Here is a 27,402-nt window from a genome sequence, read left to right as displayed (position 1 = left end):
CTGGTGTGAGACCATCTCTGCTTATTAGAGGCTGATGTAACTTGAGAGTTCCATGCTTGGTCTCTACAGCAGGTAAAAAATAAAACATTTTATAAAAAAAATCTCTTATCCTACCCACAATACTAATGTACTATAGATTTACTACCTTTCGTGAAAATCACATAAAGAGTCAAGATTGAGCCTGTTATCAACGTATGATATGAAAACTGTCTGTTAATGGTTCAATGCACAGTATGTATCAAAGAAATGAAGTGCAGAATGTTAATATATGAAGAACTTTTTATGCCATTTAAATGTAATCATAACTTTTTATGATTACATTTAAATGGATTCGATGTCAGGTTCTTAGATAAATTGTTCAGTGAAAGGGTGGCTGTGAATGAGCTTGAACACATGCACTAATGTAAGATATCAATACTGTTGAGAGAGAGAGAGAAAGAATAATAATACATATGGCTGAATGACTGAGAATACTGGGGCTAATTCTGGGAAGCAGCAGTAAGTGATTTGGTTACTGATTTAACTTAGGCTCCTATATGAACCAGTCAGGTCTTGACAATTACATGAAAATAAATCAGCTTGGTAGCTGATAATCATGCAAGTTCCACAAACATTGATGAATGTTTAGCAATGGTAAACGATTTAAGACCGAAAATTATTGACACAATTAGCGAGACTTGGTTAACAGAAGAGTACAGCCAGGAGCAGAAAGTACAGTATATTCAAGAAGCACATGAAGGATAGAAAGTGAGACATTAAATCTAACTAGAATAGAGATCCAGAATGCTGATGATGATGATAATGATAATATGAATAATATGTGAAATGGATTTTGGGACCTCTGGGTGTGAGGTAGAGGGCAAAATGCATTGCTGAATGATGCCATAAGCAAGACATATCTGAAAACAATGACTGTGACAGATAAATCTTATAGATATAAGTAGAACAATCACCGTGAGTGACTGACTCCGGGAGATACAGACTGAAATAGCATACAGGAGACTTCACATAGTGGAAGGATAACTACCAAAAGTAGCATGATGGAAGGGACTTGTAACGCAGAAACACTGGATTTTGTAATAGCATTTGAGAACTTGTATATAAGTGAGGTAGTAAATCATGTAGGAGCTTTCAATAAGAAAAGAATATATGTGGAATAATAAGGTGATTGATTACAATGGCTTAAGAAGGCACATTGAAGCTCTCTCTTAGTACAAGGTGTGACAATTTAATTCCCAAAATGCACCTGTAAAAAACCATTTTGAACTATACATTAGTGGCTACTGTCTCCTTCAAAGTAGTCCCCTTGTGCATTTATACACTGGATTAGACAGTGTTCCCATTTTTGGAAACAGGCCTGGAACTCTTTTACTGGAGTACTCTTGAGTTTCCTTTATCACATTATGCTGGATATCAGCAATGTCAGAAAATCTTCGTCCTTTTAGTGCAGTCTTTAATTTTGGAAACAGCCAGAAATCACAGGGAGCTAAGATGGGTGAATAAGATGGATGACCTAATTCAGTAATCGATTATTTGGCCAGAAACTCTCACGATGAGCGCACTATGGCTTGGCGCATTGTAATGATGGATGATCCAATTGTCAGGCCACAATTGAGGTCATTTTCTCCGAATAGAACCTTATAATCTTTTCAGCACCTCTAAATAGCATTGTTGATTGACTGTTTGTCCCTGTTAAATGAATTCATAGAGGACTATCCCTTTGTGATCAAAGAAATACACCAGCATGGTCTTGAACTGCGAAAGTGACATGCGTGCTTTTTTTCAGATGTGACGAATTCAGGGTTTTCCACCCACTGCATGCCCTATTTTGTTTCAGGATCGTACTGGAAGCATCGTGTTTTGTCAATAATTGCTCTAGGAAATGTGCTTATTTGCAGAAAGATTAGTCGCAACTTGAACCTGCTGCTGCTTCTTGTCGTTCATCAAGATCAGAGACACAAATCTCACATTCCTAATTCTTCAGCTAAAATTACCCTGACTTTCTCAATTCATCAGCCATTAATCGCCTGTCAGACCATACCAAATCTCGCACTCTGTTCACATTTGCGTCCTTCATTTTTGTTTCTAGCTGCCTACTTCTAGGGTCGTCATTCATTTCTTCTTGCCCACCTGTGAATCTCTTATGCCACTCAAAGACACTTGACATTTTCAGAGCATCCACACCATATGCCACTTTCAGCAGCTTCAATGTCTCAGTAGTAGTTTTTCTGATTTTCACACAAAATTTGATGTTAACATGCTGCTCCAAATTTTGATCACACATTTTTACACCAAAGTTTACACGCAGATCTCTATTGTTTTTGCAATAGCCAACTAGCAATGGCTTTATCGGCTTGAGGTTTATGCACACAATAGTTAAAAGATGTACAAACATGATTATGCATGTGACTCCAACCAAATCACCACACAGACGATACTACGTGGCCATTCCAGGAATAAAACTGTCACACCTCGTATTGGGGGAAAATTGATAGAGGAAACAGTAGTATATGGAGAGTACTCAAAGGATGTCTGAAATCTGAAGGAAGCTATAGGTAATTATATCCCAACAGTCAGGAGAATACATCACATTGGAATTATCAGATCTTATATTTCTGTCTTCTAAGGCACTTTTTACTGTATCAATCCACCTACGTCTTGGTCTTCCACTGTATCTTTTTCCTGCCCAGGCAAAGAACATTTGTTTAGCTAATCTTTCTTCTCCCATTCTGTTTAAGTGGCCATACCACATTAAATCACATTACATCAGCTCTGCTAACAATGTCAAATTCTTTCTTAATATCCTCATTTTTAATACGATGCTACCTGTTCAGTCCTCCAATCTTTCTCGAGACCACAGATATGAATCTGTGGTCTCCAGTCTCTGATCAAGAGTTTTCAGATCCATAAGTTAAAACTGGGTTGAAGTCTTGTATACAGCTAGTTTAGTGTTTTGACAAATCTCTCTCTCATTCCATATAAATTTATTCAGTTGACTTCCTACCATACCAGGTTTGTTAATTCTGCTATTTCCAAATTTAATCTGCCATCTTCATAAAACATTGTGCCTAAATAGCTGAAATGTTTTACTTGCTCTATAGGTTTCCCATTCAGGATGCAGTTGACGTTTTCAATGTTTCTGCCTGTAATGCTGATTTTCATACCAAATTTATTACAACAATTATTCAATTTGGTCAGGGTTGCACACCTGACTTAATATCAAACCATCTTCCTTCAATTCTAATTGCTGATTTACAATTCAAATAGAAGCTATGTATTACTCGATGTAATGTTCCATTAACACCATATAAACTGGAAAGTTTTGAACAGCTTTCCTCTTGGCACCTTATCACATGCCTTTTCCAGATCTACAAAACTTAAATACATTTCCTTGTTATATTCCCATGATTTCTCAACTATATGTTTTAAAGTGAAAATCTGATCCTGACAACATTTGTTTGTCCTGAACCCAGCTTTTTCTTCTCCAAGCTTCTCTTCAACAATTTTTCATAGCCGTTTCTCAAGAATACTTGAATAAATCTTACTAGGTATACTCAGTAGAGAAATTGCTCTGTAATTCTCACATTCAGCTTTATTCCCATTTTTACAGATGTGTACTATGAGCACTCTACTCCAATCATCTGGAATTCGATCCTCTGACAAGCCTTCTGAATTATGTAGTGTAGCACCATAAAATTTTTATACTTCCATATTTTATTGCATAATGTTTGTGTATTTGAGTTTACAATTTACCTCCGAAAGCTGCTCAAACTTTGATTTGTTTCAAAACTTTCTTACACGCTCTTCTTTTCAATCTGAAAATTCAATTTTATCCTGGTCAAATCTAAATAGTGGTCACTTCCTATTTCACACCTGTATTCTCTTGTGTACAAGAGTATACAGGTTAGTAATAACTAATCCATTTCCTGAAAAGAAATGAAAGACACTAAATGCATTCTTGGCACATATTTTCGAATCTCATAATTCAGAGCACATTTATCATAAATATACACAGGCTTTTTCAAATGGAGGAGGATGGCCATCCCAAAACGAGGCAACAGAGTTCTGCTGTTGGATCCTACTTCGTCTTAATCTGTACCTTGGATCCGACATGTTATTTACTACGATGTTCTTAACCTAAAAATAGTTGCTAGTTGGTTTCTAATTCAAATATAGAGAAAATTTATATTTAAAGACTGCGCCACTCTATATCTGAATTAGTTCAAGAATTGAAGAAAAATCAACCATCAACTATTTCTCCTTAATATATATACTGGCCGAGTATATTTGACTTACTTAATTTACCTGCTTTGGTTCGAATATTTTATGAATGGTGCAGTAAAAGAGATTCAGGCAAAATACAACTTTTGATTAACAAAAACAAACATTTAATATAAGCTATATAACACATACATAAATTCTACTTCTAATTTTAAACGTTAGAATCAAGTTAAACACTAGGTCAATTCAATCACATTAGATCAATCCTCCAAACACTTTTACATACACTTTCTCAGTTTCTGAGTCACGAAGTTCCTACACTTAATTAAACAAAATAGAACTTCCTATCTAATCAGTTTCCACATATTTCTCAGCCATGCTATAAGCAAAAAAAATATCGCAGGCACTAATAGCTGTAAATATTTCTCAAGCAATTCTAATCATCAATTCTCAATTTCGAAGAATTTCCACAGTTAAAGTTAGGTTAAACATAGTGTAATTAACACTCAATTCTTCATGCACTGAAATAATTCAATATGATAGTCCTTACCAGAATTAGTTCCTAGTACATCAATTACGTTGTCAGTATACTTTTATAATATATTTATTTCACTTAAGAACACATCTATAAGACTTATCCACAGTTATAACTAAAACACTATTAATCGCACTTCAGAACTCTAGACATCAACTAGGGTACTTGAATTATCCTTGTTATCACTCATTAACCAATTAAACACTGTGCAGTTCTCCTTAGGGCAAATTAGAAATAAGTCTCAATTCTAGACCAACTGGGTTTATTCAGAATTCTTCACTGAACGTCCAGCATTTTATATCATCCGATTACGGCATTAATTTCTTTTTATTATTACTGCTGACTTCGCCTTCAGCTAATTATAAGATTCACTTCGTCTTTGCTCGTATATAAATATTATCCCTTCCAACTTCTGCCCTTGAGAACTTTTCATTTACTTCCACTTCTGTAGTTTATACCCTTGCTTCCTTTCACTTCAAAATTCCGTCTCAACTCTCTCTTGTTACCTCTTATATTTTTTTATTATTCTTTTTCCAGCCCTCGCTCTGTTCCACTCGCGCTCGTTTATTTCACGCGTTTCCATGACAACAAATAAACGTAAACATTTTCGCTGACGTTATATAAGGTTATACCACTACATTCAGTTATTACATAACGTTAAACTTTCACAAACAAGAATAAATAGAATATTTGCATTTCAATAAATGCGTAGTTAAATTACAAATACAAGTTCTTATAATATTGACATAACAATAAATAAAATAGCTTAATAATATTTAATACAGCATCTTATTACTATTAACACATATCTTTGATTAAACAATTAAATATTAGATATAATTAAGGTAATTACATGATATCAAATTATAATTTAAGTTATTTACATTAAATAATATTTACAAATGTAGCCTTTGTGATGGAAGATCATGTTGGATTCTGAAGCAAATAATAATTACTCTAATATCTACATAATCAGAATCCAACACTGCCTCTTGGAAACTGAGATTTTTCATTTTGCAAAGCAAGCAAACTACTCTGAGGAAACATATAGTTAACAGAAAAACAATAATTAAGAGGTGGAATGTTAACTAAGAATAATTGGTATTTGGTAAACATTTTTGTAAGCATTTTCATATACTATCTTCAACAGGAATAAACATGACGCCATTTTTTTTTTTTTTTTAAATTAGATGAATATTACCATTCATCTCATTTTCATTATTGAAAATATAAAAAGAAATATGCAAATTTTTTGTACCCAGTTTACCTGCTGATCAACTGATCCACAAAAAGAATTGTTAACTACGTCCTGAAGGCAGAAATCAGGGGTGTCGAATAGTGTACCATTATGATTAATGGGCATTTCTTGTTCATTCAAGTGAATATCTCCATACCTATTAAATTGTTGCTGTTGTAGATATGCTTGTCTGAGATCATCCTGTTCGTGCTGAAAAGCAGAAGATAAATGTAATAAAAGGTAACATGAGCAATTTCACAAAAGAATAATAAAACTGTTCTTTAAGAAAAGATGACAAACTAAAAAGAGAAGATAAATCAATAAACTCCACCTTAACAAATGAAATTAAAAAACAAATAAATGTATTATCACAGATAATTTTTATACATTTATATATGAAAACATGATTTGTATTTATTAAATACCTCTGCAATGTATTTAATAAATACATTTCTCTTACAGGATTAGTTTTCTAATCCTGTAAGAGAAACCTCATAAACATGATCAAATGCAAGATATGTTAAAATTCTAACGAATGTATGAAAAGGGGGGTAAAAATCTATTAATTCTTTCTTATATGTTTTAAAAATTAATATACTGAAGCTTAGCCATTTTTAAATGCATTTTGCAATAATGTATAATCATCTAGCAGATCTGTTTTATATATACCCAACTTGACATAAATATAAATCTGATATGAATAAAAGGATTTTAATGCAATTTAGGACAGTATAAAGAGGATCTTAAGTATGTTGGGCTCTTAATTTTGGTTTAAATCAGACCATTTTAGTTGCAAAATTAGGCAGATGGATTAGAAAATACATGCTGCAGCATTAATTGCACTATAATATGCTCAAGATGGAGCTAATTAAGAATTCTTTGGATCATAGAGATTATGACATGTAGGCTGTTAACTATTATAATGCAATGGGTAGACATATCTTCTACTTTTCAAACAGAATGTGGATCTGAAAAGGAACGTGCCATTAATGTTTTATGTACATCCTTAGGTGGGAGATGCTTTTTACAGACCAAGATATTTATTATCATTACTACTCACAACTATTACATGGGTATCTTCATGGAGTACAAAGACTCATAACGAAGACCACACTATCATACATGATAGTTAGTGTGGTCACTTATTGCAACCTTCAAATGTTATAGGCATTAGCAAGATTTGGCTAACAGCAGATAATGAGGTTATAGGGATTGAATGTGAGGTATTTAGTATATTCAGGGAGGATAGAGTAGATGGGACAGGAGGTAAGGTACTGCTGATGATAGCATATGAATTGCAGGCAACAAACGCAGGAGTCAGGAAATTGGCAGTTCTTTTGAGTCAATCTAGTATGAGATTGAGGCCAGTAGGACAGAATATAAACCTCGCTGCTACTATAGGCCGGGAGGGGAGGGGGGGGGGGATAATCCGTCATGCGTCAGCTGGTGGGAGGCATAGATTGAAAGAAGGAAAGATCACATTGCAGGAAGGAAGTGGAATTTATACATCTATTGAGAGAGATAATTACTTGAAGCAGGTGACACATGGGACTCAGGATACAAGCTTATTGGATCTAGTTATAGGATCAGAAGAACTGTCCATAACTAAGGTGGCTACATCGACTTTGATTGGGGAGGTGATCATGTGGTCTTGACTTGGGAGGTAGCAAAACATTTGAAAATTCAGTTAAGAAGGGACATACATATATGGAACTACAAAGTAGGTGATTATGATACACTTAGGAAGTGGCTTGAAGCAGTACTATAACATAAAGATCTGAAAAGGAAGGATTTTCACTGGGAGATAGTAAGGGGGTATCTGGAGGAAGCAATATCACACTGTATACCAAGGTTAAGAGAGTAAATCAGGTAGGAGATGCATTATTAGGCATAAGCTGCAAACAAAGAAAATGCTGTGGTAAGTATATAATATGACCAGAACACACATGACACTAGTGTGGTGTGGTGTCAATCATGACATAGCAAAAGAACTGTCTAAAGTTTTCTTTGGTCAATTCAGCCAACTGACTTGATTTTCCACAGTCTGATTTCAGCTCCTTCCCCATAACTATTTACTCTTCTGGCCTGTTCTTTATACTGTACTGAGACTGGTCATCATATTTCATTTTTTTCTTCAGATCTTTAAGTTTTGTTCACAATTTACTGTAACTTTCCTACAATTAACTCTCCTAAGGGTCAAAGCTGTATAACTGAGAGGAGACCTCCACATAGCCTTTAAAGGAATGTGGAGAACCAACCAGGGCTTCTGACCTAATGTTCAATCCTCACCTTCTCGTGGTGGTGCATCTGTTGAGTATCTACCTGGATACTGAATGAACGAGGATGGGCTGGCAATTTGGGATTTAGCCGACCAAATTGCATTCTTATTAGTTAAACCAAAATAAAAAATGATGGTACAACATGACAAAATTTCATGCCTGGTTAAACAAGGACCCCATTGTTTTTGGCAGGGAACCAGGGCGAACAGCGAAAAGTCAGCTACTGGAAAAAATCTGAAAACACACCCCCAACTCAACTTCACAAGAGTTAAAGATCGGTACCATCAACATAAGAAGCCTGAATGGCAAAGAAATTGAGCTAGCTGAGGAATTAGATAAGTAACAGATCGACATAATAGGAGTGACTGAAACAAAAAAGACAAAACCTGGTGAGATCTTTCTGATCAATAAATAAAAAATGTTATATTCAGGCAATGACAATCAGGGAAAAGAAGGAGTAGCCATAGTATTCAACACAAAATACAAGGCTAATCTTCTTGAATGGCAGCCGGTCTCAAGTAGAGTGATGTGGGCAAATATGAGAATGGGGAACTGGACAATGAGACTTATTTGTGCCTAGTCCCACAGAAGATTCTACTAAGGTAGAAATGGAGGAATTTTTTGAGACTTTAGAGAAAGCAACTGACACAATGAAAAGTGAAAAGTTGGTCCTTGTTGGAGATCTAAATAGCAGAGCAGGAAATAATTGTGAGACATACAAAAATATCATGGGAAAATTTGGAGAAAAGAGCAAAGCTAATAATAATGGCAAATATTTGTTGGATTTCTGTTCAGGACATGGACTAGTTATTACTAAAACCATGTTCCAACATAAAAATGTGTACAAATTCACATGGAGAGAAGAGTGCATGAAACACTGTGCAAAACTAGCGAAACAAAAGTCATGGGAGGAAGTTGGCAAGAACATAGAAAATAAATATCAAGAAGGTGGCAAAATATTCTAGAAGTTATTGAAGACGCTTAAAAATGGAGGAAAGAGTGCTATAAAAGGGAATTAAAGATGGTAAAGGTGAAATGAAAACAAGAGAAAAAGATATCCTTGAAGTATGGAGTAATTACTTCGAAAAGTTGCTAAATGAAACAAGCAGTGATGATAGCACAGTGGTAAAAAACACTGACCAGGCATGCAGTCAGGAATACATATCCATACTTGAAGTAGAAAAAGCCATCAAAGGCTTGAAATGTGGAAAGGCAGCAGGAGTAGATGATATTTGACCAGAAATGCTGAAATATGGTGGTATAAAAGTCTTACAGTGGCTGCACTGCATAGTTCAGAAAGCCTGAACAGAGGGACAAATTCCTGATGTTTGGAGTAGAGCTCTCATAGTACCCATATATCTCATCTTCTTTATACCCTCTTTTGCCTTGCGGTGTAGAGGGTCCATTGATCATCGGACCTCAATCCGTTTACAGGATAAGGTGGTCAGCCCTATGTCCCGGTATATCCTATGGCCTGTAGTGTTAAGTTCTCAAGGCCAGTTTTCCTGCTTTGCGGGTTGAAAACCCCCAGAATAAACTGGGGAAAAAACCCTGCTGTCCACGCCCAAGACTGGCTAACTTGGCTATGGCTGAGGAAGATCCATCAGCTCCTCATGTCACCGACAGGAATCGAACCTAGGACACTCCTTCCCCAGGCATATGGTTGCGAAGCGCATAGCCACTAGGCTAACCGTGCGGACCTTGTACACAAAATAGGGAATCTTGTAGAGAATTTATTTAGAAGTATAACATCGTATAGGCAGAATCGTTGAAAATGTCAACTGCATTGTGAACGGAGAACCTGTGGAACAAGTAAAACATTTCAGCTACTTAGGCACGATTTTTAGTGAAAATGGTAAATTAAATATGGAAATAGACAACAGAATCAACAAAGCTCTAATGGTAGGAAGTCAATTGAATAAATTCATATGGAATAAGAGAGAAATTAGTCGGAACACTAAATTAGCTGTATACAAGACAGTGTTCAAACCAGTTTTAACTTATGGATCTGAGAGCTAGGTCAGAAGTAAAACATTTGACCAAAGACTAGAGACCGCAGATATGAGTGTCTTGAGAAAGATTAGAGGCGTGAACAGATGGCATCAATGGCAATATCATATTAAAAACGAGGATATTAGGAAAGAACTTAACATTGTCAGCATCCAGGGATGCTGACAATGTCAAGCATCAATGACACACAGAATGGAAGAGGAAAGATTAGCTAAACAAGTGTTCTCTGCCAGGTCGGCAGGAAAACGACCCAGATGAAGACCAAGATATAGGTGGATTGATACGATACAAAGTGCCTTAGACGATAGAAATATAAGATCTGATAATATTGGAGTCTTGACAAGTAACAGACTGATCTGGAGGAAAATTGTAGATAGGAAGTTAGTAATGATGTAAATTTTTCATGTAGTACTATCATATCCTGTACACCCCTTGAGGGTACATGACAGGAATTTGATGATGATGAACTCTGAGGATATATAGATAACTTATTCACCATATGAGGGTGGTCTGAAAAGTTCTCGACCTAACAATGAAAAAACGAATTTATAATTTCAAAATTATTTTTAACATAATTTCCCTTAAGAATAATACATTTATTCAAGTGCCATTATCCTGTCCCTGTAGTGGTTCTCAGTAAGATCTGCAAAATACTCCTCTACAGCTGCATTCACCTCTTGATTCGAAGAAAAATACTCACCAGCTAGGAAGAATTTTAGTTTTGGGAAGAGACAGAAGTTAGAGGGTGCCAAATCTGAGGAATAGAGTGGATGTTCCAACAATTCATAGTGTAGATCCCTTAATTTTCACATTGCCAAAACACCTTTGTGGCAGGTGCATTGTCCTGATGAAAGATGATTTTTTTTCTTCTAGTCTGGTTAAAAGATCGGAATAATATTCCCCGGTTATTGTTTTACCCTTTTCAAAGTAATTAATAAACAAAATGCCTTTAGCATCCCAAAACATCAATGCCATGATCTTTCCTGCTGATGGAACAGACTTTGTCTTCTTTGGCACTGAACAATCAGCTTCTGTCCACTTTTGACTGCTGTTTGGATTCTGGTGAGTAATGGTGAATCCAAGTCTCATTTATAGTAATAAACCAACGCACAAAATCAGTTTTATTCTTGTTAAAACGCTCCAAGCAATGTTCAGAGATTTGCATGCGAGTGTGTTTTTAATCTGCTGTGAGCAAACGCAGCACCATCCTGCGCAGAACTTTTTCATTTGCAATTCTTCATGCAAAATATATCCCACATGTTCTTTTGAAATGCCTATAGTCTTAGCAATTTTACACACTTTGATTCGCCAGTCATCCAATACCATATCGTGCACTTGATCAATGATTTCTGGTGGTGTTACACTTTTTGGACGTCCTTCATGTGGATCATCTTCAAGGGTGGTACGGCCACGTTGAAACTTGGCAATCCATTTTTTAATTTTCAAAAAACGAAGAGAAAAGTGCCCATAAACTTATATGAACTTCGAATGAATTTCTTTTGCCATTAAACCTTCTTTTACAAAGAATTTTATAACCTCACGATACTCAATTTTATCCATTTCAAGGGATACAGACAATATTTTCGCTTCAGACAGCTATATAAAACAAACTACTTGATAAAATGACTTGCAATTTCACATGGATGCTTATGACAGATGTACCAACTTAGGAAAAAAAAATCTTGCCGATAGTGTTGCCATCTACTGTTGAGGCCAAGAACTTTTCAGACCACCCTCGTATCTTGTGCACCATTAATTCCTGAACCATGCAGTTTCTCTTTCTAAAACACAGCATCGAGCTACTTTCTCAGTTTATTATAATCACTTGCTTTATAGACTAAGCAATTTGTCCTTGGGTCACCTTGCACTGTATGCAAGATGATCCAGCACATAATTTATCCTCTTATTACGAGGCAGAGTTTTCACACAGTTTTATAACCACAAAAATATCTTTAATTCAAACAGAAAAAAAGTTTTCTTCTTTATTTATTTTTTTTGGTGCATCTACATAAAGTCAATGATGTATTGTTAAGAGTCCTACACTAACAATTATTCATGCAATACTTGTCTCCTTGAATGCATTCACCAATGAAGTGCTCAACCACCTTTGGCAACCCATTCAGGACCCTTTAAGTGAAAAATCCGATCCTAAAAACCCCCCTGCTTACCATTTTCAGAGGTGCCCCTGACATGACAAACAAAAGCCTCATTGGGAGCAATCCATAGATCTGGCACAATCTTGGTCGCCTATCTCTGGATCATTTACTACTTTCTCATTATGGTGACCAGATAGGTGTACAGATGTGACCTTTTGTCAGTATATTCTTCAACAACCAAATGATCTGATGTGCTATTCTATCAATGTAGTACATAGCTTATGATTTGCCCAAACTGACAGTCTATATAAATCACCCTGCAGGATCTCTACATCATCGTCAATGAATATCACTTTTCCTAGCTTTGTTTCATTTCAAACAACTGAATATTCCTCACATTGAAGAACCGCAAACGATTTCCTTATCACTGATGCACAAATAAAATGGAAACAGAGTGCTGAGCCCTATGGTACACCACTAGTCACCCATCTTCTAGATTCAAATCCCCCATATACTATGCTTTGATATCTGCCCATCACCCACTCTTTAAGCCAAATCACCAGCTTCACAACATCCCTATCTGCTCCAATTTATGTACCAGAGTTCCATGTGGTATTCTGTTAAATGCCTTTCCAAAGTCCAGCAGTATTATCACTGTGCAGCCATTTCCTTTATCCAACTCATTCACTTTATTATATACACTGGTGTCCAAAACCTAAGGACAAACAATATTTTTGAAGATTGTGATTGCAAATTCAGATAAAGCAGTTTGTGTCAATTTGTATAACTGACGATTTCGAGGAGAAAGCGGGTACACATTCAAATTTTCAAACCACACACAAAGGGATCATATGGTAGCACTCAACAGAATAAAAAGCAAAAGGTTGTGCTAAGTGATTTGTGTTTGAAGGAAGTTCTTCTTTCTGTGAAGGAATATAAGTTGCAAATTTTGATGTCTTGTAATGTCTCAAAAGATATCTAGATGATATCATGCAGGGAAGAATTACTGGAAAGCATGAAGAAAGCTGCAGAATTATTGATATTGCCAGAGAGTTTCAAATCTCACATAGCATTGTATCCATTGGTTTAAGTGCTCTGGGAGGTAAACACATTCCACTGGAACACATGGAATGTGTTCCAGATGTTTGCTAAGAGGTTGCTCTCACTCTACCAGAGAGCATGAAGTCAAATCAAATTTTTGGTTATAACAGCAAAACATAATTGATGCACCATGGCAGGTCAGCTTGCAAGTTGGCTCCATTCAAGCACAGGTATATGGATGTCTCTTTCTGTGGAACTGTGTCAAGACATCTGCAACAATATGCACAAAGGCCTTTAGTCTGTATCCTTTATCCACAGCTCATTGTAGAGAATGCTTTCAGTGGTGTTGTATACATAAAAATTGGACAAGCGACTAATGGGGTAATGTACTCTTTACAGATGAGTCATTTTAGACTTTGATCCATTTCTAGATGACCCTTAAAGTAGTACTGCTTATCATCACGAAAAGCGGCGGTAGGGTCATCATGTGGAGAGACATTATGCTTATTTGTTTACTAAATAATTTATTTACTAAATAATAAACATGCCCAGTAAGGAAATTAAATCTCTACTAGAATTAAAGAAAAACAAGAAAATAATAATCACCAAAGCTGATAAAGGGAATGCCACAGTATTGCTTAACCAAAAGGATTATACAGGTAAGCTTAAAGATCTATTGTTAGATCGGGCTACTTACCTCCCTATCGAGTACAATCCCACCAACTCACAAATTAGAAAACTCCACAGGCTCCTTAAGAAGGTCACTTCCTAGCCTGTGGAGATCACTAACAAATTAAAACCATTTAACTCCATACCCCCTCCGTATTTATGGACTCCCAAAAATACATAAGGAAAATGTGCCATTACGTCCCATAGTGGATGGCATTGATTCCCTCACATACAAACTAGCTAAACATTTGGGCAAAGCTCTCTCTCATACTATACTACTGGCAACACACCTTCACACATAAGAAACTCAGCCCACTTCAAAGCCAGCATAGAAAACCTTACACTCAAACACACTAACATAATGGTCAGTTTTGATGTCTCCTCCTTATTCACAAATATCCCACTCAAAGAATCCTTAGAGCTAATCCAAGCTAAATTTCATCCCGATATCACAGCCCTATTTCAGTTCACAATGAACTCAGGCTATTTTGTTTGGCAAGGAAAATTCTATAAACAAATAGAGGAGAGAGCCATGGGTTCTCCACTCTCCTCACCCTTGGCCAACTTTTATATGGAGACTTTTGAAGAGAAAGCCTTAAACTCTGCCCCACAAAAACCAACCATTTGGCTTTGCTATGTTGATGATGTGTTCGCTATTTGGCCACATGGCTCTGATGCACTCCTCTCCTTCCAAATACACTTAAACAACCAACACCCCAGAATCAAATTCACCCTGGAAGAAGAAAAAAAACAACTGCCTTCCTTTCTTAGACACACTAATCACCCACCAGCCTGATGGAACCTTGGTTTTTTTCAGTCTATAGAAAACCCATCCATACAGACAGATACATTTACCAATAATCCCACCACCCCTCCTCGCAACAATATGGAGCCATTAAGACACTACACAACAGGGCTAAACTTATCTGTTCAAATGACAATGCTCTAACCACAGAACTAAACCACATTCTCAACACTTTCTCAGCCAATGGCTACCCTCCCCCCAAAAAAATTCAAAAAATATTGAAACCAGTAAACCACAACCCCCCTCCCTCTCACAACAAGGATTACTCTAAATCCATCACCATACCCTATATCTGAGGGTATGGTGATGGATACCCTATATCTGAGGCACCTCGGAAAAAATTACAAGAATCCTAAAAAAACATTACTTAACTTCTTGTTACAGACCATATAAAAAATTGGCATCCCTTATCCGCTCTACTAAAGACCGACCCCCCCCCCACCCCGACCTACCCGGTGTATATCACGTCCCTTGCAGCTGTAAGCTGTCCTACTTTGGCCAAACAGGCAGGACAGAAAATATCAGAATTTCAGAACACAAGGACTACACCCGGTTTCGCCAATACAGCTACTCTGGTCTTGCTGACCATGCGCTTACCTGCCATAGAATACGGTGGAAGAAAGCCACGATAATACACCGTAGTAAATACAAATATGAAAGGCTTTTCATGGAATCAGTTTCAGCTCTAAGAAACAATCCAAACGTCAACAAATTTGGCTGCACGAGACTGCCTCAAATTTGGTAAACCTACATCAGAAGACCTTTGACCCAACTGCCCAAGAATAAATACTAACATTGCCTGCTAGGGGGCACCATCAGGACTTTAGGAGAAATAATAGCTTCCTGCTTCTTCCTCACTTACTGTTGGTTGTGCCTGCGTGCACGTGTCTTGTTCTTAAGTTTCTTGAAAATGGCAATGTGACGTTGCCGAAATATTGAAATATATTAAAATTTATTTTAATGTATATCCTAGTTGACGTTGTAATTTCTTTAAATTATTTAGTAAAAAATGCATAACCAACGTCTAAGCCTTTCCACCAGAAAACATTACGCTTAATGGATGCACTGAGCTACAAGTGCTGGAAAAAGGGACTACGACTGATGAACGATATTGCAATACAGTTCTTCAACGGCGCGTTCAATTGTTCCATGGTGCTGTAGGCAAAGAATTCATTTTTATGGATGACAATTCCACACCATATCATACACAAGTAGTGGAGATGCTTCTGGAGATAGAGGATATTAATCAAATTGAGTGGCCAGCACAATCCCCAGATCTCTAAAAAACACATTTGGGACACAATAAGAGATGGTAGGGTCATCATGCACAAAATTCCCCTCCAGAAAACAAACAAGGCCTTACCAATCACTCCCCCAACCCTTGCTCTGAAAGAAGAGCAGGCAAGTTTGTAGTTCAGAGTGGACATATTCCATACTTGAATATCTCTCTCTGCGTAGTTTTCTGCAAGCACTGTACACTAATTTCTTAACTATGTTCTTAGGAAATTTGTAGCTTCTGCCAAAAATGCATTGCAATTTAATTTGTAAAAAATTTATAACACATAATTTATTAATATGCTGGCAATAAATTTATGTTCGCATTCGGCTGAAGTCATTAAATTTTTTCATATACAGGTAAAAATGTAGTTCATCCTTAGCTTTTGGAGACACCACTGTGTGTGTGCGTATAGTGAGCACATTACTAAGACAAGACTTATTCTTCACAAAACCATGCTGATTAATAGATTATCATATTCCTTTCCACTCAGTCCTGAATTCTGCCTTCCATCAACTTTGATACAGGAGAATGCAACTTGTGATCCCAGAAATATTGTCAAATACCATCATTTCGGACCCATAAACAAAAGAAAGGCTGGAACGAACTTCCCATGTCTTGTGTAAGTGACCTGTGACACACCGACAAACACATCCAAATTTATAACGGCGATAAACAAGCTGAAGGACTCTTGCTCCCAGTCGTGCGTACGTGCTCGACCTAATTTAACTTTTGCCCAGAGAGAACAAAGATGACTAGAAGAAAAATGCAAAAATGGAGACAACAGTTGGATGATAGACTACAAACAAAACAAACTAGTGCAAAAACCAAGTGATGCCACTAGCAGCCACCAAGGAGTACAGTATGCAGGAACTGCATAGGAAATGTGCAAGACCCTTGCAGTCAAATCCATGCCTCACAGAACTTTGCATATCCACTTCACCAACATCCATGGCCTCAACTCCAACCTTAATAGTGTCCACTATCATCTGCAGTCCACCAAACCACACCTACTCTTTTTAACAGAAACTCAAATCTCACATTCTTCTAGCACTATCTATCCCAATCTTCCAAACTATACACTATTTAATTCCTTTCGACCCAAGGGTGGCGTCTGTGCATATATCCGCTCTGACATACCCTGCCAGATAACACCTAACCTAGAATCGCCCAATTTTGACATTCTTTGGCTGAAAATAGCGTCCTCCATTCAGTCAAATTCGTCTGCTGTCTCCATCACTCTCCTAATACCACCAACCACTACGAGCTTTTTCACTTCCTCTTACTGAAAGTCTATTTTCTCCAATCCCACTTTCCAAACATTGAAATCATCCTTCTAGGTGATTTCAATGTCCATAACACCAACTGGCTCTCCTTTTCCAGTTGTACAGATCCTGCAGGCAGAGATGCTGAAACATTTGCCCTCACTAATGACCTTACACAAATTGTTCAGGTTATCTGGTATTCTGGTCGGCTTTTGAAACAACTCCACAAATACCCTAGATCTCTTCCTTACCAATGACTCTTCCAAATATGCAGTGAATGTAGTGAGCCCCTTGGGTAATTCTGACCACAACCTAGTGCTCATCTCCTCTCCCAAGCATCAACGCTTACACAGTCACTCCTACACAAGAGTAGTTTGGCATTATAACAGTGCCAATTGGGACAGTCTCCGAGACTACTATGCTTCATTCCCATGGTTGGATTATTCTTTCCAGTCTTCAAGTCCAAACATATGCACTGAACGTATCACCAAAGCAATCCTCACTGGCATGAAAACATATATTCCCCACACTACTCTGAACTACTGTCGCCTACCCAAACCCTGGTTCTCCAAAAGATGTGCCAAGGCCGTACAAATGAAAAATCAGGCATACCACAACTGGCTGAAGTCAAGAACCCCATCCTCCTTCAATGCCTATACTGAAGCCTGAAACAGATGCAAGAAAATTATCAATGCTTCTAAAACAGAATTTGAACGGACAAAATGCAGCAAGCTTGCAGCCTGTCCAAATGGCAGCCATGCCTTTCGGTCTCTTGCCAACGCAATTGGTCATGACTTTTGCCCTACACCATTCCCACCTCCTATCATACCAAGAAGGCTCAACAGCAACATCACCCAGAAAAAGCTAACCTCCTGGCTTCACACTGCCTCTAATGCACATACATAACTGACAATGACAAATGCCCTCCAGTCATTCCAATTGCCCAACATACCATGCTCCCGTATCTTTGTGCCAAAAAGATATCATAAACCTGTTGTCTAAATTAGACACAAAAAAGTCTTCTGGCCAATATCCTCCAATTGTCCCAAAAGTCTGTGCAGCAGAACTGACTCCTATCCTATGCCATCTGTATATACTCTCTTACTCCACTGGTATATATCCCAAACTCAACTCATTCCTAAAAAGGGTGAAAAATCACTGCCATCTAACTACCACCCTATCTCACTCACTTCAGTCCTATCCAAAGTGATGGAGAAAACCATAAACTCTCAGCTCCTATTCTACCTTGAAAGTGCCCAGCTATTAAGCGACCACCAGTATGGATTCCGTCAATGTCGATCAACAGGAGATCTATTCTCATACATCATCATCGCTGGACAAATGCCATAGAGAAATTTGCTGAATCCCAAGTGGGTGCACTTGATATCTCTAAAGCCTTTGACCAAGTCTGGCACAAAGGCTTACTAAGCACACACTCCCATCATTTGGACTGTCTCAGGACTTCTGTAGATGGATTGCCAGCTTCCTGTCTGGATGCACACTATGTGCGATGGTAGATGGCTCCCTATCCTCTAACCATCCAACTAAAGCTGGAGTCCCACAGGGTTCAGTTCTCTCACGACCCTTTTCCTTCTGTATATCAATGACCCACTTCAGTTGACCTCCAACCCAATACGCAGTTTTGCAGACGACAGCACATTAAACTCCTCCCTTTCATTTGACAAACCCTATTCTACACAACTCACTTCAACCCACAGAGCATCAACCACCACTGCTCTTAATTCTGACCTCGAAGCCATCCTCAAATGGGGCTCAGATAATCTCGTTAATTTCAATGCTAGTAAAACCCATTTCTGTCTTATTTCTCACAAAAAAGAACCATTTCCCCCCAGCATTATTTTTGATAACACTAAAATTCCCAGACAAGATGAGATTTCTCTTCTCAGAATTACTGACGTCAAGCCTCTCCTGGCATAAACACACCACAACCATTGCATCCTCAGCTTCCAAAAAAACTAGGTTTTCTCTTTCGCTCAAGACGTTACTTCACCTCTAAACAGTTGTTAACCTTATACAAATCCCAAATCTACCTAGCTATCGAATACTGTTCTCGCATTTGGAATGGGTCTCCTAAAAGCTCCCTCAAAAAAATGCTTGACTCAATACAAAGGAGAGCAATTAGACTGATAAATGACCCATCTCTTACCAACTCGCTCCCCTCACTCTCACATAAATGTTTGGTTTCTGCAATTTGTATGTTCTCTAAATATTTCCATGGAAAATGCTCATCTGAAACAGCATCAATAATTACCCCACTCTGTACTAAGCCCATTAGAACACATACAGCTGCTGCCTAACATCCTTTCAGAGTACACCTTGAAACCCACAGAACAAGTTTCTTTTCCTCCTCCTTCATCTCTGCTACTGCTGTACTTACTATGGAACAGTCTTCTCTCTGAGGAATTTCCCAAGGAATACAACATACAGGCTTTTAAATCAAATGTAAACAAGTTTTTCCTTTCCCAACTCACTACCCATATATACAGTACTAACGTACTATAGGTTGAACAGCCAACCTCTCGTATATGGGCCAAAAAAAAAAACCTCCAATTCATCTACCTTTATTCTCACATCAATCAATGTTACATCTGGCACTGCAACATCTCTGCCTGGATGGTACACACTTGCAAAATGATCACTCAGTAATATAGATGTTTCATTTGTTTCTGTTAACTCAGCTGTCAGCATTCACTGACATCATCTATCCATAGCCTTTCTGCCTTTGACTTGCCACACAGTGAAAAACTCTTTGGGATTTCCTTTAGACCAACTGACTAGCTTCCTCTCATAATTAGTTGTGACCTTCCTTACCATATAGGCTGCCCTTCTTGCCTTCCTGCTTTGTACTACTCATGGGCTTTGCAATCACCTTTTCTTTTTATACCTTCTACAACTTTTTCTGTAATTGCTTAATGATGATGTGCATCCATCCAACTTCTAGTTGATTTATTCTCCTCAACATATAGTATAATACTGCTTTCTTCAAGCACCTCTTGACCATCTTCCGCTACAACTTGTCATTCTTCAAAAAAAGTCAAACCTTCTATCTCAGCCCCCACCTGCACCCGAAACATGGCACTGATGTGCACATAAGTCCTTTTACCTCTTGTGCATGGAATCAATTAAAAAATATATATATATTTTTTTTTAATAAGTTAAAAACTTTATGAAGTTTGAGTGTAAAGATCTACCTGAGTGTATATGGCTCAACAGTAGTAAAAAAAAAAAAAAAAAATCATCCCTTTCTTGGGTGATGTGCTAGGTGAATCATCATCCATCCATAAAAAAGAATGAATAACATTATTGTGATCTAAGTAGTACTTAGCAAGAATAACTTCCTTATTTCTGTTTCTATACCGACTAGCTGCCAAAATTTAATTTCAGGCTTAATCTTGTGTAATTACTTTGTGTAGTAGTTGCTACCGTGATGCCTGCCATTGGATAATTGGCTTTGAACTTATAAACTGTCTGCGGGACTGACAAATAACATGCAGGAAAAGTATTAGCTGATCTAGAAACTGCATAGGCAGTCACATTTCCCTTTATGTGCTACAATTCCAGCACAGCCAAAATCAAATTTAAGGGTAATCATTTTAAAAAAAAAAAAAAGTTGTAGAACTGCACAAGGTACCGGATCTTGATTGTACACATGAGGAGATGGCCTATAAAGAATTCAGCGAGTCATTTTAAATGATACACTTTTGGTAGCAATTTATTCAGCTTTGCACAAATTTTTTGCACAGCTTTCATTCAGCTTGCACAAATGCAAGCTGGATTACTATAAGATAATGAGTTCGAGGCTACACTGTGAGTGGTTGGTGTATTTAGTGCTCATGTAAAAATAGTGATGATCTGTTTTATTGTTGATTATTGATTTATTGATTTTATTGATTTTTTTCCCTTAGAAAATTGGTGTTCTATACTGTACTATTTTTATCACATATTTTTACTGAGACAATGGAATATTAAATATAGTTTTAAATGGCACCAAAAAACACACAAGAAATATAAATGTAAACAAGAAGATAGAAATTGAGAATAGGAAGATTGCCCCACTAAAGAAGATATTGAAAATGATTTAACCTCCAAAATTGCAAAGTTAAAGCAAATTATTAGACAGAAGACACAGGAATTACAGAAAGTTGAGCACTGTTTAAAAGCAAGGAATCAGGTACCGAAAATCAGGTAAATGATGTTGATTGTAAAAAGAATATTATTTGGTATGGTGACTTTATCATAAAGCATTCTATTGATGAATGGGTTATAACTTCAAGTTTTCCAGGAGCAAAAATTAAAAATATGGCACATGTAAATTGAAAAAGAGAAAAGCAAAAGAGAAGTAATTTAAGTTCAGTATGAGAGAGGATATGAAAGGATTGTCAGAAAAAGCAAGAGTAAATAGTGAGAAAGTGAAAATTGTAAGTATAATACTAAATATCAGAGAAATGAATTAAGAAGAAGGACTACAATTGCAAACAATTCATTGCATATGCTGTGTAGAAGGAATGGATGCGAGTTTTTTTGATATGTGGAGTGATGAAGGAAGAAAGAACAGAATTGTACGAGAGGCACAGCCTACACTTAAATGTGTTTGATACCAGGAGTCTTGAAAAACTATTAACTGGAGTAAGACGTAATACACAGCGTTAGGAAAACTGGATTATGAGGAGGAATGGTGAGAATCCGTGTGTAGGAGCAGGAATGTCATGTAACTGTGTTAATGATGGGAATGGGCATTATTGTAGAAATGGTTACGAAGAGAGAACGATTTTGTGTTTGTCTGGCCCTATCAATCAAAAAAAAAAATGCAAAAGGATGTCTGCATAAATAAGGCACTAGATGAGAACAAATATCTGCAAGTTGATCAACACTGTCACACAGAGTGCAAAGGAGAGTATACAAACAGACATGCAGGTAACTTATGTCTGTAAAGAACTGCTAGAAGCATAAGAAATAAAGGGGAAGAGTTTATTGCCTTGGGAATATGTTAGGAACTAAGATTATACATATTAGTGAGACCTGGCTATCAGAGACAGACATTAACTGGTATCGTGTGTAAAGGGTGCAGTATTTTTTTAGGAAGAATAGCCAGGACAGGAGAGGAGAAGGTGTGCTGCTAAAGATATTGGATAACTTGAATGTAGTTAAAGTTGAAAGTTATGATTGCAATACCAGTAAGAGTTTTTTTGGTGGCAGTTTGGGGCTGTCTGGTGTGAGATAGACTTATAGTGGATTGGCTGTAGGCAATAGTTGGCAGCAACAAAAGTCAACAACAAGCAAGCACCCAATGTCTTGCCAGTGCAGCACCGCAGATCGCTGCAAAAGATCCACAATGCGCCACAACTGTAAAACTGGTGTCACAGATAACAAAAAAAGGGTACAAAAAAACTGCGAGTTCTGTTGCCACTGGCTGCATGTTTCCTGCACCAAAATAGACGAATCGGCGCACACTATTTATCGACCTCAATCAGCTCTCTTTCTGTTCGCTGTGCCTGCCTTCTGTAAAACAGCTCCTGAACACAGGTAAACGAGTTGAAAACCTCGAACAGCACATCAACTTTTTCCTCCAAAATATGAGCAGCGGAAGCTAAGCTCAAAACAAATTGCATGACCAGCGCTGCAATGCAAATCCCTGCTTACCCGTGAATGAACTCCACGACCTAATCGTATCAATGGTATAGTACCCAATGGAGGCCAAAAACAAAAAATTCAATGCCATTATTTTGAACTTTCCGGTGGAAAATCATTAAAAGAAGACATCAACAAATCAGCAGAACAATGCAACATTGATTCTAAAAATACCATTGGGTGCCATCTTTGAAATGATCCTTTCATGCACTGCGACACTCTGAAAAGCACATCTAAATTAATAACAGCGATCAACAAGTTCAAAGACGCTTGCCTCCAGTCTCGTATACATGCCGGACCAGACTTAATATTTGCACAGAGGGAACAAGGACACCATCTTCGAAGAGAACTTAAAGAAAAACATCAAAATGGAGACACCAGTTGAATCATCAACTACCACTTCACCAATATCCGTGGCCTAAACTCCAATATTTATAGTGTCTACCAAACCCCACCTACTCTTTCTGGCAGAAACTCAAATCTCACCTCCCCAGTACTATTTATCTCAACCTTCCAAACTACACCCAGTTTAACTCCTTTCGACCCAAGGGTGGGCATATATCCAAGGTCTGCGCATATATCCACTCCGACATACCCTGCCAGAGAGCACCTAACCTAGAATCGCCCAACTTTGACCTTCTTTCATTGAAAATATCCCTTCATCACAGTCCAATTCATTTGCTGTCTCTATCGCAACACCAATGCAACCAACCACTCTGAGCTCTTTTTTTCCTCTCCTTAAAAACTGATTTTCTTCAGTTCCACTTTCCCAACAGCAAAATTATCCTCCTAGAATTTAATGTACACAACACCAGCTGGCTTTCCTCCTCCAGTTGTACAGATCTTGCAGTCAGAGATGTTGAAACATTTGCCATCACTAACGATCTTACACAACTTGTTCAGATGCCAACCAGAATACCAGATAACCTGAACCACTTCCCACACACCCTAGATCTCTTCCTCACCAATGACCCTTCCAAATACACAGTGAATGTAGTGGGTCCCCTAGGTAATTCTGGCCACAATCTAGTACTTATCTCCTCCCTCATGCAACACTTACACAGTCGCTCCCATAGAAGAGTAGTTTGGCATTATAACAGAGCCAAGTGGAACAGTCTCCACAACTTCAGTGCCAAATTCCCATGGTTGGATTATTGCTTATGGCCTTCCAAACCCAAACATATGCACCGAACTTATCACCAAAGTAATCCTCAGTGGCATGGAAACATACATTCCCCACTACACTACTCTGAACTGCCATTCCATACCAAACCTTTCCATTCCATTCTCCAAAAGATGTGCTAAGACTGTACAAATGAAAAACCAAACATACCGTATGGCTCAAATCAAGAACTCCAACCTCCTTTAGATTATTAATTCACTTAAAGAATTCAACGTACACTTGAATATAAATTAAACTTTAATATATATTTCCAATATTTCGGCAACGTCACATTGCCATTTTCAAAGGAACTTACAATAAAGACAAGTGCACACAGGCACTACATACGAGGACAAAGTGAGTATGTTATCGTTTCTCCTAAAAGTCCTTATGGTGCCCCCTAGCAGTCTATGTAGGTATTCTTGGCTGCTGGGCTGAAGGTCTCCTGATGTATGTCTCCCAAATTTGGGACAAGCTCATGCAACCAAATTTGTTGAGGTTTGGCATGTTTCTTAGGGCTGAGGCTGATTCCATGAAAAGCCTTTCAAATTTGAACTTGCTACGGTGTATTATTGTGGCTTTCTTCCATCGTATTCTGTGGCATGTATCCAGAGCACAGTCTGCAAGACCAGAGTGGCTATACTGGTGAAAACGGATGTAGTCCTTGTGTTCTGAAATTCTGATATTCGTTGTCCTGCCTGTTTGGCCAAAGTAGGACAGCTTACAGCTGCAAGGGACCTGGTATACACCAGGTAAGTCTAGGGGAAGTGGGTAGTCTTTAGTGGAGCGGATAAGATAACAAGAAGTCAAGTTATGTTTTTTTAAGATTTTGGTAATTTTTTCCGAGGTGCCTTGGATGTAGGGAATGGTGATGGATTTAGAGTAATTCTTGCTATGAATGGGGGGGGGGGGGTTTACTGGTTTCAATATTGTTTGGATTTTTTTTATTTGGGGGGGGGGGAGCCATTGGCTGAGAAAGTGTTAAGGATGTGATTTAGTTCAGTGGTTAGGGCATTGTCATTTGAAGATTAATTTAGCCCTGTTGTATAGTGTCTTAATAACTCCATATTGTTGTTGTGGGGGGGGGGGGGATTGTTGGTGAATGCATCTGCCTGTTTGGGTCGTTTATTTTATAAACAGAGAAAACCAAGGTTCCATCAGGCTGGCAGGTGACTAGTGTGTCTAGGAAAGGGAGGCTGTTGTTTTCCTCTTTTTCCAGGGTGAACTTGATTCTGGGGGTGTTGGTTGTTTAAGTGTGTTAAGAAGGAGAGAAGTATATCAGAGCCATGTGGCCAAATAGCGAACACATCATCAACGTAGCGAAGCCATATGGTTGGTTTTTGTGGGGGGCAGAGTTTAAGACTTTCCTCTTCAAAAGGCTCCATAAAGAAGTTGGCCAAGGGTAGGGAGAGTGGTGACCCCATGGCTGTCCCCCTCTAATTGTTTGTAGAATTTTCTCTGCCAAACGAAATAGCCCAAGTTCATTGTGAACTGAAATAGGGCTGAGATATCGGGAGAAATTTAGCTTGGATTAGCTCTAAGGTTTCTTTGAGAGCTTATATGAAGCTCAGAATAGATGCAAAAAACAATCGATGCTTCCAAAACAGAGTACAAAAGGGCAAAAAGCAAGAAACTAGCATCGTATCCAAACATCAGCCAAGCCTTTTGGTCTCTCACCAAAGTAATTGGCCATAACTTCTGTCCAATGCTATTCCTGCCCATATCATACCCAGGTGGTTCTATTGCATCATCACCCATAAAAAAAAAAAAAAAAAGCCAACTTTCTGGCTTCACACTTTGCTTCCAATGCATACATAACTGACAATGGCTTCAGTTGATCTCCAATTTAAAATGGTAAATGCCTTCCAACCATTCCAGGCGCCAAACATATACCACTATATCCTATCCTTTAGCTAGAAAGAGATCAGAAAAATACTGTCCAAATTAGACACAAAAAAGTCCCCTGACCTATGATGGCATTCCTCCAATTCTCCTGAAAGTTTGTGCACCAGAACTGACTCCATTCCTATGTCACTTGTATATACTCTCTTACTCCACTGGTATCTATCCCATAACCTGGAAACTGGTCTATATTCAGCCCATTCCCAAGAAGAGCGACAAGTCCCTGCTGTCCAACTACCGTGCCCTATCTCACTTAACTCAGACCTGTCTAAAGTAATGGAAAAAATCACCAATCCCAACTCCTACACTGCCTTGAAGATACCCACCTAATAAACAACTGCAGTTTGGATTCCATTGCTGCCAATCAACAGATCTGCTCACATATGTCACCCATATCTGGACAAATGCCACAAAGAAGTTTGGTGAATCTCAAGTAGTTGCACTTGATATCTCCAAAGTTTTTGACCGTGTCTGGCACAAAGGCTTACTTAGCAAATTACCATCATTTAATCTGTATCAAGACTTCTGTAGTTGGATTGCCAGCTTTCTGTCTGGACGCACACTATGTGTGATGGTGGATGGTTCCTTATCCTCTCACCATATTCAGCTAATGCTTGGGTTCCACGAGGTTCTGCCCTCTCACCAACCCTCTTCCTGCTATGTATCAATGGTTTACTTCAATTGATCTCCGACCCAATACACAGTTTTGCAGATGACAGCACATTGCACTTCTCCCTTTCATTTGATAAACCTTACTCCAAACAACTCACCTCAATCTACAGAACATCAACCACCAATGCTCTCAATTCTGATCTCCGAGCCATCCTCCAATGAGGTTCAGATAACCTCATCAATTTCAATGCTAATAAAACCCAGTTCTGTCTTATTTCTTGTAAAAAAGAACCATTTTTTTCCAGTATTATTTTTGATGATACCCAAATTTCCAGACAATTTGAGATTTGTCTTGGAATTACCCTGCCATCAAACCTCTCGTGGCATAAACACGTCACAACTCTTGCATCCTCAGCTTCACAAAAAAAAACTAGGATTTCTCTTTCTCTGAAGACATTACTTAAACATTGAACAGCTGTTAACATTATACAAATTACAAATCTGCCCAGTTATTGAATACTGCTCTCACATATGGGGTAGGGCCCATAAACGCTCCCTCAAAATGCTTCACTCAATATAGAGGAGAGAAATTAGACTTATTAATGACCCATCTCTTACAACTCACTCACCCCACTTTCATACA

The 27,402-nt window shown here is 38.0% G+C and overlaps 1 protein-coding gene across 1 annotated transcript in view; it reads right to left on the bottom strand.

Annotated features, from left to right (window-relative positions):
* The window catches only part of LOC150098775 (uncharacterized), a 188,166-nt gene that overhangs the window by 35,997 nt on the left and 124,767 nt on the right, over positions 1-27,402 (bottom strand). The window contains exon 6 of the mRNA XM_090405749.1: positions 6,024-6,203. Within this exon, the coding sequence (XP_090261875.1) occupies positions 6,024-6,203 (180 nt within the window). The remainder of the gene's footprint in view (positions 1-6,023; positions 6,204-27,402) is intronic.

The sequence above is a fragment of the Typopeltis vanoorti genome, chromosome 15 (assembly GCF_054136105.1).
Source record: "Typopeltis vanoorti isolate ZY-2024b chromosome 15, IOZ_Tvanoo_1.0, whole genome shotgun sequence".
NCBI classification, from domain to species: domain Eukaryota; kingdom Metazoa; phylum Arthropoda; class Arachnida; order Uropygi; family Thelyphonidae; genus Typopeltis; species Typopeltis vanoorti.
This window is presented reverse-complemented; position numbering and strand designations above follow the sequence as displayed.